Source organism: Pomacea canaliculata, linkage group LG10 (assembly GCF_003073045.1).
Source record: "Pomacea canaliculata isolate SZHN2017 linkage group LG10, ASM307304v1, whole genome shotgun sequence".
In the NCBI taxonomy this organism is placed as follows: domain Eukaryota; kingdom Metazoa; phylum Mollusca; class Gastropoda; order Architaenioglossa; family Ampullariidae; genus Pomacea; species Pomacea canaliculata.
In genome coordinates this window covers 10,098,763-10,110,789 of record NC_037599.1, presented here as the reverse complement: position 1 = coordinate 10,110,789, position 12,027 = coordinate 10,098,763, and the positions used below count along the sequence as shown (strand labels likewise).

Below are 12,027 nucleotides of genomic sequence, written 5' to 3'. Positions count from 1 at the left end.
AGAGCGTGAGTCTTACGGTACGATACCAGAATGCTATGCCGTTACGCGATTTGTTATTATTATTTTTTTTTTGAAATTCTATTCATCGTTTGTTTCTTCCTTTGTGTGGCTTCCTTTCTTCCTTTCTGTTTCACGCCTCCTCCCATTATGTAATTAAGATTAATTGATCAGTTTCGAACGTGCATAAAGTCTTGTTCAGATTTTTGAATTTTTATTGAATTTCTTATTTTCATTTTACTTTTCCGTTATTACTTGTTAATAATATGAAAATAATAATTGAAAATTATTGTCATTTATTCATCGTTATCTGTTATTTATTCATCCATACCTGTAATTAATGTCATTTATATATTCAGATGGTAGTATCATTCATTAAGGTGTTAATGACATTTATTAATGTTGAGGTGCTAATGTCATTTATTTATGTGCTCGTATTAATGATATCATCCCTCTTTATGATTTATTAATAAATAATGATTTATTCCTCTTTACTTGATAATAACGCCATTTATTCTGATTTGCATGTTAATAATGTTATTTATTTATCCGTCCCTCTAAATCTTTTAGCTTTCCTCGCCACATCTCCTGGGGTACTTGAAGTCACGTATCATTGTTCCCCGTGATGTTGGGATGAGCCAGGGACCTCGGAAACTAACATTACCACTTTGGAACTAATTTCAGAAGAGAGACGAGGTGAGAACTCTCGCAGTCATCTCCGCGTGCATCACGTGACGCGGTCTCCCGCCTCTCCATCATCAACGAGAAGCCGCCACTGGAGCGGCGACGCGAAAACGACGTCGGCGGGTGGCCATCTCTGACGACGACGGACGCAGCGCCAGCTCCCTGTCCGTGCCGGCCTACCCCGTGACCCTTCGCTCGCCCTCCCCCAGCGCGCGAACGACGCGAAGCCTGCCGGTCACACCCTCGCCCCCGGACATCAAGACCATCGAAGAGGTACGTTGGTGTGTTGTCGTGTACACAGCTCGACCCACAAATAACAGCCTGAGAAAGCGTAAGTCGTTACCTGGGGCAGGGGGCTTAAATGAAATTTGGATGGAAGTCAAGGAATAACCTCTTGTCTCCTAGTTACGAGACATACACCTGTCTAGACCCCGTATTAGGTAAAAATATTCACACTCATCGAAATACATATAGACATATCTTTATATACAGAAAACTTTATATAATTTTATTTAAAACACAAACACACACCACTTGTGGCTGCATCACGTGTGAGTTGTTTGTGTTGTTTGGTTCACCGCTTCACCAGAGGACTCGGCGCGGTGCTGCTTTGGGCACACCATGAACGTGGCGACGCGCATGCGGAACGCGAGCGCGAGCGGCAGCAGGAGCGACTGGAGAGAATCAGACGACAGAAGAAGATGATGGCGGAGGACCGCACCATGCAGGCGCTAAAGCTGCTGGAGAAGGCGCTGGAGATGGACAGAATGTGGGTATCTTCCTTTCCCTTCCACTTTCTTTTTATTTGTTTATTTGTTTCTTTCAGTACAGCTAAACGGTCGCACAATATAAAGGCCTTGGTGTGGTTTACCGTGTCTATGGCATGGAGTGTGAAAAAGGATGTCCGTCCCTCTCCTCCTAACATATTTAAAAACAGGGTCTGTATGACAAGATATAAAGAACATTAAGCCATTCACAGACACCACAGGTACCAACAGTTCTCCAGAGAGGAGAAAACAGACAAAACAATATTTAAACTTGAGCTGGGAACAGAAGATCAAACCACCACATAAACAAATAATTTCCTTTCTCACCCCTCAATATGTGCCAAGAGGAAGCAGGGCAGACTACAGACATCTTTCAGGCTGCAAGATGCTTCCAAGGTCTGCCCCTCAGAATATTGCCTGGACCAGTCTCCGTTCAGGCTAATTTGCATGGACCGGCAGAGACTTTGCAGGTGACTGCATGTTCTGGGAAGATCATGCCTCCAAGTCAGTGGTTCTTAACCTTGTCTGAGGTACAGAACCCACAAGTTTCATATGCACATTCACTGAAACCTTCTTTAGTGTCATCACGCATTTACATAATCAGTCGGGTGTGTCATGGACCTCCGTGGCGGAGGCTCCACCGACCCCTGAGACCGACTCACCGAACCCCTAGGGTTCGATCGAACCCCGGTTAAGAACCACTGCTCCAAGTGAAAATACAATATGTCCAAATGATAAAAAAATCATCCATGGTTTGAGGTCACTTTTCCCCTTTCCTGCCCACTCATTTGTAACAGACTAATTGTTATCAGCCAGCAGGCTTGGCAACTGCACGCGCAGACCTTTGCATAATTATTATTTTTGTAGGGACCAACTAAATTATTAAACACAGGAAGACAGAACAAAACCACACACACACACAAAAGTGTTCTGCGTTTATACTCCCCTCCCTAGTGTCCTAGTACCACACAGATCCGGTAAACACCATCCCCCTAGTTGATACCATCCTATCGACGGAGGTTTGGACAGGATGTGGGGGGATCGGAGAAGCGGGGGAAGTGGGTCCACAAACAGAGCACCATCAAGAAACGCAAGAATTGTTCTTTAACAGCCAAATCGATGGTTTTATTGTCCCTTTCTTTGTCTTTAGAAAACTGAACCATTAGCTGCAACAGATACAATCGTTGGTTCTGTTCTCCTGTGTCAGCACGAGGCTTAAACACTCAGACGTCTGGCAAAAAACATTACCACGTGACCAGGGACTACAGCCGATCAATGGCGTCCCATCTCTTATTCTCATCCTGGCTTTCAAACCCCCGACCCACCTCCACCTTCCCCTTTTTTTCGCTTGACTGAGGTTTGTACAGGATAAATGTTTTTCTCTCAAGGCGTGCTGGGTTTCAGTGACTTCTAGAAAGGACATTGTCTTCCCGACGATGGCGCGTGCTCGGTTCCGGTGACGGCATTGTCTTTACAACCTTTACCGTTTTTTTACCTGAGAGGATGTGTTAGTGTCGGTTTGTAAACGCCGCAGCCACTAAACAGGGGCATTACTAGGATCGAATGCAGGTCCTGGGTGGAGGGGTGCTCGGGTAGGAGGGTGCTGACGCTTGGTATATATTCGGAGCATTGTCCGTTGGCGACATCAAGTAAGGAACTGGAACTGCTCAATGCCAATGTCCTAGCCAGACCAGTCACTTCTGCGTGCCCCGGAAGCTGCTTTGTTTAACAAAATGTATCCTGTACCTATTGATCTGTTAAAATCACATCCGCTCCTAAGGTCCATTTCTTCCCGTAAAGCTATTGCCAGCCGCCAAAGAATACAAAACACCAACACGAAAAAAATAGTTCCCTGGAGATGACTGAGAAAGACCGAAAGAACGTCGTTTATTTTAGCTTAATAAATAATTAGTTTTTATGCCAGTAGATGTGCATGCTCCTTCCTGCAACAAAAGGTCACAAGTATCAACAGGAAGTGCTAAGAGACCTGGCTTGTGAACTCAACATGTGTGTGCTTTGTTCAAATCAAGTGATCACTATTTAAAAGTCTTTTTGTCTTGCTTTTGTTTCATGCTTTGTGTTTTTTGTTCTTTTTGTCTTTGTTTTTATTGATTATTTTTTTAATTTATTTTATTTTTATTTTATTTTTTATTTGTTCTTATTCATTATTATTATTCATTATTATTATTTGTTTTATTTGTCTTTGTTTTTATTCATGGTTTTTATTTCTGTTTTGTTTCTTTGTTTTGTGTGTTTTACGAGTTGTGTGCTTTGTGTTTTGTGTGTTTGCGAGTTTTGTGTGTTTTACGCGTTTCGTGTGCTTTGTGTTTTGTATGTTCGAGTTTATTGTGTTTTCGTTCGATTTTGTTTATTATGTTTGTTGTGTGCACTATTTGGCGGCTTCCAACACTTTCAATTACTTTCTAGGGGTCAAAATGTTGTGAGACTCATTTGTTTTTGTAATTTGCTATTTCTTTTGCAGTTTCTTTTGTTTCTTTTGTTATGTTTTCGGTCAACATTTTACAGGTTGACAGCGGACAAGGAGCGCCAAGGTAAGCTGTTACAAGACAAGCTGCAGGAGATGAAAAAGAAGCGAAGCGGCAGCAGCGCCCAGATGGCGCAGCAGGACCAGCCCGTCATAGAGGACCTGGAAAAATACTGACCCCCGCCACCCGTGTCCACGCTACGGTCATCATGGCGCCGGCTAAATCTTGACCTTTGACACTTGCGGTCAAAGTTTGACATTAACGATGATAGAGGACTTCGGCGCTGGCGGTGCATCTTTAATGACTTGAAGTATTAATCCGAGCCCGCAGTGCAGTGATAGTGAGTTTGGATAAAACGCTGACCTTTGACACCTACAGACTAGCTCCACTCACCAACGAAGCTTCATTAAGATTTTTGATCGGATAGAGTTTCTTCCTCACTGCCATATTGGCTTTTCCCTTTTCTTTATATATTTTTATTTCTCTTTTATTTGTCCCCCTTTCTTTCTTTTTCTTTCCTTCATATCCTACTGACTTCTCTTTTGTTTTCTTTCTTTTATTGTTTCTTTGCTTTTGTTCTTTCGCTTGTCCTTGCTTTATTTAAATTGACAAAAAGTTGGACCGGAGAGACCGGTTGAAGACAGACATGACAGCAACACGTGACCTGATTACAGAAGGAAAAATTCACAGTTTCTACTTTTTTTTTTTTTAAAGAATTCTTTGATTCACTGTAATATTCAATGGTTGCGATTCACCTTGCTAAGAACAGCTGTTGGCGGCCATTCACCGGTAGGTAACAAAAAGTATATAAAAAAAAAAATTGTAAAGCTGCTGTCGATAATTTTTTTTTTCTGCTTTTCAGGAGAACGATTGTGAGTTGTAGATGGCGACATTGTTGTTTATAAGAACCAATGAGAGTACAGTGAGTGTAAGCATGTGTGGGATGTAAATGGGTTAAGGGGAAGGAGTCTTGCTGTCCTGTCATCTGATATTTTAACGATCGACGTCCAGCAATGAAGTGAGGGATGACGCTAGTGGCAACGGAAATCGAAGAGCCAAAGAAATGGCAGGATGGAAGGAGAGAAAGTGTCACAATGATTATACCTCATGGTTGTCACAGTTCTTGTTGTTGTTGTCACGTGGGCGGGAATTCAGTGTACTTTTGACAATAGCGCTCTCTTTATTCGCTTGTGCATTCCAGTGAGACAAAAATGTTTTATTAACTCTTTTCAATGTTGTTGTACTAAGTAAACAGTAAATAAAATAACGAGGCTTTTCTTATCAAAATAGTTTTTGTACATGCGTGTACACGTGCGCGCGTTTATGTAATATTTATTGTTTGCTATGAGGACGTTTCTTTCGCATTTCAAGTGTTTTGTTAACCCTCCGAAACTGTACTGCTGCAGCTGATAATGATGATGATGAAAATAATAATGATAATAACTGTTTTCTGTAACAAAAAATAAAGCTAATGACAATAGTAAACACTTATGTCGTATGTCCAGGTATTATTGCTTTATACTGAAAATATATAACACTCCAACTGAAAAGCGTTCTTGTGGGAAGTAGCACAGAGGTCTAGCAAGACTGGCATGAATACTGATTGACACTAAAATTTAACTAACAAACACAACCACAAACACAATCACCAAAGCAAAGGAAATGACAGCAGCGTCTCATTATTAATGAAATAAGTAGCTGTCCCTAACACCAAAAGACTTGAAAAAAATGTGATTGACTTTGCAACAAAGCAACAGGAAAAAAAAGTCAAATAGTTTATGCAAACCTTCCCGAGAAGAAGTAGGGAGGCAATGACCTGCATCTTCACAACAGTCAGTAACAAGCTCTAGAGAGCAGTGAGAGTGGTCTACACAACAGACAGACTCAATCACATCATTGTTCTCGCCACTCACCCAAGTAATGTTGAACTTCATACAGAACAACTGAATCATTCCTGTCAATCTTCATAGAAGAAATTCATTACTGCCGGCCTTATCAAAGTAATAGATCATTTTCATGACAAGACCCCAGGACAATCCATTTCAAGAACAGCAATAGTGATTGATTCCGAACAACTGTTAGAGCTTGACAAGGCTGTAACTCATCCATTATTCAAGACCTCATCACGAAAGAATTCTGGCATAAATCTACCTATCAGGCTTCTTTATTCTCGGCAACTTTAATAATTGTGATCTGGGTGAAGAATTGCCCTCCCTGCATGAACATGTTAACTGTCCCACTTGGCAAAAATTCGTCTGCGTTTTAATACCATTCAGCTACACGCGCAAAACGTAATTAAATTCTACAGATATTATATAAATGCCTTGTTCACTCCTGCTTCCATCTTTCTTGTTTAGGGACGACTGATAATGTACTGGAATAACAAATATCAAGAATCTTTGTCTTGCAACTGCTTTTTCAGACTTCCAGTAGCATTTTAGGATGAATTCCTTTTGTTCAAAGCTTAGTCTGGCTGGCATTAATTACTTCCAATGGGTTAAATCTGAAAAGCAAGAAACATAATTGCGTTGTTAAAGTGTGTATACATTTGATGGGACACCATACAGGCACTCGTTGACTTCAAAAACTTATTAGAGTTGATTTTTAAGATCATATTATAACTTCTGGTTTAAGAACATGCACGTATGTGGGTGACAAGGAGGGTGTGTGTGTGTGAAACACATGTAAAATCATAAACATATTAGGGACGAGTATCTGCACTAAATGCGGATTTTCTTAATCGAAGCAGTTCTGTTGCAAGGGTCCTGCTGGCGAGGTGAGCTAATCCTGTGCTTAGAGAACCGGTAAGAATGATAAAAATGTCTGATAAATTATTGATTCAATCACCTGATTGAACACAAGGCTGGTGCGACATTTGATAAAGATTGAGAGGAAAAAGATTTATCTTTACGTCAAACAGTTTTAATGGTCTTTCTGTCTTTCTTTCTTGCTTTCTTTCTTTGTTTCTTTGTTTGTTTCTTTGTTTGTTTCTTAGTTTCTTTGTTTGTTTATTTGTTTGTTTATTTGTTTGTTTCTTTGTTTGTTTCTTTGTTTCTTTGTTTGTTTATTTGTTTCTTTGTTTCTTTCTTTCTTTCGTTTGTTTCTTTCCCTTTTTGTTTTTTGTTTCTTTGTTTCTTTATTTGTTTGTCTTTTTCTTTGTTTGTTTCTTTCTTTATGTCTTTCTTTCTTTCTGTCTTTCGTTGCGTAGACGGCAGCTGAGGTCAACTCTACACAGAATTTGAAAGGCAATTGTCAAGTTGTCGGCGGCACACAGCTTAACTTACAAAGCAAGACCTCCAGCGGATTCATCTTGACAGGTCTTCACCTGATGAAGTAACATTCTTCATGTCAGTGCCTGCAATACTCCTGAAGTAAAATAAGGTTTAATACATCGTTCTTTCATTCTGTGTTTCTTTGCGATTGATCGTCTTGCAAAACGGTAGCAGGGACCCTAAGTGTTGATGGACTTATTTGCAACAAATCTCTGTTTAACAATGGGGGACACAAGACATTTCTTTAAAGCAGAGGGATCTTTATAAACGACAATATTCTAACCAACGAAAAGGATAAACACGAGGTTAGAATGCTATGTAGGTTGATACGAGTTATTGTAATAATGTAAGATGTAAGAAGTTAGACGTCCATATAATGGTGTTAGAGGTTAGATGTATATCAGACTAACTCTGTGCAATATTAACTGCCGTTCATGGTGTTTCCAGTGTGGCAGCTCTGGCTTATTTCTTGTTTTAATTGCTGATTTGCAAAAATAAGAAAAAAATACCGACAGACATTGTCATGCCTGGTGCCAACTGTGCTGTCTTTGGACACAGTGCATGAAAGGACAGGAAGTGCGGTCGGTCGTTACTTTCGATTCGGCAAACGATAAAAAGTCCAATCTGGAATGAGAGCAAGTCCTTGACCGTGCAGTGAATAGAGGCGACGACAGCTTCAGCATTGAAAGAACCACAGAATGTTCTGGAGAATTTACCCAGAATGCTCCTTGACAACAGATACGTGCACACGCTTGTGTGTTTTAGTCTGATTACATGATATATATTGTATTCATAATATGATGGAGTAGTTTGAGTATATGTGTGTATGGTTGTGACGTGCACACACACACACACAGAGATTACTGTGCATGACATGGCTTACTCAGTTCTAGTAAAATAACAGCTTGACTTAAAACACAGGCTCTCTCTCTCTCTCGGATGTAAGTAGTACTCCTTGGGAGTAAAAAAATAGTAAAGAACACAGAATATATGCGAAGAACATACTGAACGAAAGCGTTTTTATTCTTTGCTTACATGTGTTCATATCTTTTAATTTACTTGACTACATATGCAGCTATACGGGAGAAGGCTTGAAGAATTAATTTCCCTTTTATTTCCTGTTGTTGTTGTCTGCTGCTGTTGTCTTGTTTTTTTTCTGTCATAAACCAACCAGTGAGTGTGTGTATGTGATAATAGATAATATTTATAAAGATATGTGAGAACATGTATGGATATATTTTTAATATCTCATATGCCACTTAGAAGGTGACAGATTAAAGAATCTTGACTGATTGTAGATGATGATATATAAGACCCCGCTAGTTTACCTGTAGTGACATGTGATAGGTGCGAATTGTTGTCTTTTGTTCATATTGGATAGACCACTACAGGACAGACGACCTGGAATGTGATTCGTTAGATGCACTCAGGAAGGAACGGTTGACCTCACCAAAAAACCTGTCTAGCTAGTGTTCTAGGTATCCTAAGTTGCCACAAACAGTCCAATGCAGACGACGTGGTCAAGGGACGTAACACGTTGTGTAGCGTATTTCGCAATTCTCTGTTTCCCTCCCTTGAAGACATTTTTCAGGCTTTTGTTGGCACCGTGTGACCCAGCTTGTGGCACAGGGCTATTCTTTGTTTTGAATAATCAAAAATATGTTTCTGTTATGTTGCCAAGAACCTTTGATCCACCCAAAAATACAATATTGCCCACCGGAAGTCTCACAGTCGTGTGTCACGGACACTTCGCCGACCAGATCTTCATCAGTTTTATCGCCGATACCCTGTGTACAGTCACCGTTTCCGCTCCACGCAGCATGCATTTGTTTCCATACTCGTGGGTTGAAACCCTCGAGGTTCAAGACGAAGTTGCCTCCATACTCTCTCATGCACAGTGCTATGTACACATCCTCCAGGTGGAAGAAGGGTACATCCGGTGACACTCGCACCACACTGCGCGCCACCTGAGGGAGCTGGTGTAGGCCGGACCCGAGCAGTAGCGGGGTAGTGCGGGTGCGGGTACGACTCAAACGAGGCATACCACTTGGAAGCATTGTTGCGGATGGGCTCGATTTTGTGGAAACAGGTTCCCCCGATTGCCGTCTGCAGTTCTGTATCCTTCGTTTGTAGCAGATTGAGCAGGGTCGGAACATTCATCCACACGTCGTCGTCAACTTTGAGGAAGAATCTGTAGGACAGACACGAGTGACTGGTCAAGAAAACAGATTGAAGTGTTCTTGCGATTAAGTGACTGGACAAGAAAGAGAGAAACTTTTATAAGTTAAATGAAAATGCTCAATCAGCAGGACAAACACAAGTGATTAGTCAAAGCAAGTGACTGTTCAAGAGGACCGACAAACAAACACACAAACACACAAACAAACAAAAAATGAAAGGACAAAGAAAGAAAAAAATAGAAGAAACAAAAGAACAAAAATACAAAGGGGAAACAAACAAACAAACAAACAACAAACCAACAAACCTGATATTAGGACAATTTTTGAGCAGCCAGTGGAAGCCCGACAGCGTCTTCAGCGTCAAGTTCCCGTAGCTGTCGATGTAGTCATGCATGACGATGTCGCCATACTTAGCCTGCTCCTCCTGCACACTGCGCATGTGCCGGGCATCACGTGACCTTCCCAGCAGAAAGACGTGACGTAGTTTGGCCGCCGTGTTGTTTTGGGTGAAGGACGCCCACGTCTGGCGAATGGCCTGCCGCCTTTCCACAGCTGAGTGCGTGGTCAGCACGAGCATCACCAGGTCGAGCGTGTCATTACTTTCAGTCCTGCACACGGCATCGTTGGGTATCAGTTCCGGGAAGTCCGTCAGGAAGCATTTCCGACACTTCTCTGGACGGACGCCCTCGCCAGAGGACTGGCGCTCCCATCTTCAAGATCTCCAGGACGACCTTACTGTCGTTCTTAGGACGGTCGAAGCTGTTCGTCGACGAGGTGTTCAACAAGGATTTGAAGATCTTTAGGACGACATTACTGCCGTTCGTAGGACGAGGCTTCTTGGAGACGAAGTGTTCAACAACGAAGTGTTTTGCAGTGAAGAACGCTTGCCCCATCGGCTTCACTCTTGAGAGGAACTTCCAGCGTTCGCTCGCGCACAGATGTGTTCCTCAAAGCAGAAGGCAAGATATTCTGAAATGTTAGGACACTGGAAGAGACAGAGAGTAGCTTCAAGCTGATCTTCGGTCTGAAGTGTATCTCCAAGGGAAGATAACAGAGTGTGCCCAGGCCCAGCAGCACTAGAAACCAGCGCAGTGCTCTACCCGTTGTCGCCATCTTGTTAATGACTTGTTTAGCAGGTCATGCAGGTCAATTAGGCGCCACAGACGATTTGTATTCTCAAGAATCAATGAAGTTACCTTTTTGTTTATTCGTTACACCTGTACAATGCAGTGCAGCCTGTTATCTCGATATGACATAGTGCACCTTTCACACGAGATGTGTGCGCACACGCTGTCAAACACGTGTTTCACCAATGTGATCACACTTGTGGTTATAAAGACAGCCTGGAGAACACGACTAACCCTTATTTATTATTCATTTGGATTCACGTTCTGGTGTGCAGTCTTTTCATTAGCACGCACGTCAAGAGGTGCAGGGCTGACTTTTTCTGTTCTTAAAACTTTTAAGTATTTTCTTTTTTGAGGGAGGGTCGACTGGCCTCCATCTCTCTATGCCATGTTCCGAACGTTTTGAGTCTACATAAGCTTTTTACAGAACATTAAATGAAAATCTACATAATCGAAAGAAATTTTTGTGTGGTAATATGACTGGTGACTGGAGCCTGGTGTTCAACCCACCTCTTGTGTATTGCAACTATAGAAAAACCAAATAATTAGTTTTCAAGAAAAGTAGTCTCCAAAATTATTGAAGAGTTTAATCTAGTTACGAGATCAGCAGAGAGATGCATCCTGAAATTAAAGATTCTGTGCGGAAAAAGAATTCACTACAACAGACTGGGTTAGACGTCCTTCTTATATAAAATACATTAGCAGGGGAGGTAACATTTAACATTAGCAGGGGAGGTCAAAATGCAATATTCTGTGCTTGCCAGTCAGAAAATATTTCTAATGAAGATTTTCTTAGAACCGTTTGCAAATGCGAATCTTACATCAGGTTAATGACATAAATACTCTATATTGTTTCCTTTTTGACCTATATGTAGTAGGGGGGAAGGCGGGGGAGAGAGAAAAACATAGAAGCACAAGAACATACTTTCATATAGGTATCTACACAGAGAAAACACGCACGCACGCAGGCACTTATGACCGAATTCCCGAAGCTATACTGTGATAAAAGTGAGGACATGTATACTAAGCCCTCTCAAGATTGTGGATTAGGTCGGAGGAGATCAAGAGTTTCCTAGTTTTCCTAATCCTCAGGCCGGTGTGTCAGGTCGCCCCACAGCGGGTTAGGAACGCTCCAGGCTCAGGTCCTCGTGTCGTTGCCGCAGTTGTGTCTCAGCACTTTCTTCGGTCCACAACTGCAGCACCGCTAAAGGTGAGTACTGTATTGTGTGTTCTGTTATTGGAATAAGTGTTTCTGGATGTTGAAAGTTTGAGCGCCAACTCTGCGTAGAACTAAACAGAGTGTACACAGAGGACATGGTTCGTACATCAGGGTGAGACTTTGTCCCACCATTGTCTAAGCGAGGTTCATCCACAAGGGGTTAGTACCGCGCCTAACCCAGCATCGATGGTCCAATACCCTGCTCTACTCTCTAATCTCAACTCATGAGATTTACATGTCGTGACTCAGACACATCATCTTCCTTCACTATTCAGGGCCTGAGTAAATTGTTTAT

At 41.8% G+C, this 12,027-nt stretch overlaps 1 protein-coding gene and 1 long non-coding RNA gene across 2 annotated transcripts; one reads left to right on the top strand and one right to left on the bottom strand.

The window, feature by feature from the left end:
• The first annotated feature begins 1,292 nt into the window (after positions 1-1,292).
• Positions 1,293-5,215, top strand: LOC112574505. Its single transcript, XR_003101446.1, has 2 exons — positions 1,293-1,450; positions 3,975-5,215. It is a non-coding gene; the product is annotated as an uncharacterized LOC112574505 (long non-coding RNA).
• A 3,354-nt stretch (positions 5,216-8,569) lies between these two features.
• Positions 8,570-10,279, bottom strand: LOC112573711 (beta-1,3-galactosyltransferase 5-like). Its single transcript, XM_025254292.1, has 3 exons — positions 10,275-10,279; positions 9,692-10,096; positions 8,570-9,397 (listed from the first exon to the last, which is right to left on the bottom strand). The coding sequence occupies exons 1-3, from the start codon at positions 10,277-10,279 to the stop codon at positions 9,004-9,006; spliced, it is 804 nt and encodes a 267-aa protein (XP_025110077.1). The 3' UTR covers positions 8,570-9,003.
• Between the last annotated feature and the right edge of the window lie 1,748 nt (positions 10,280-12,027).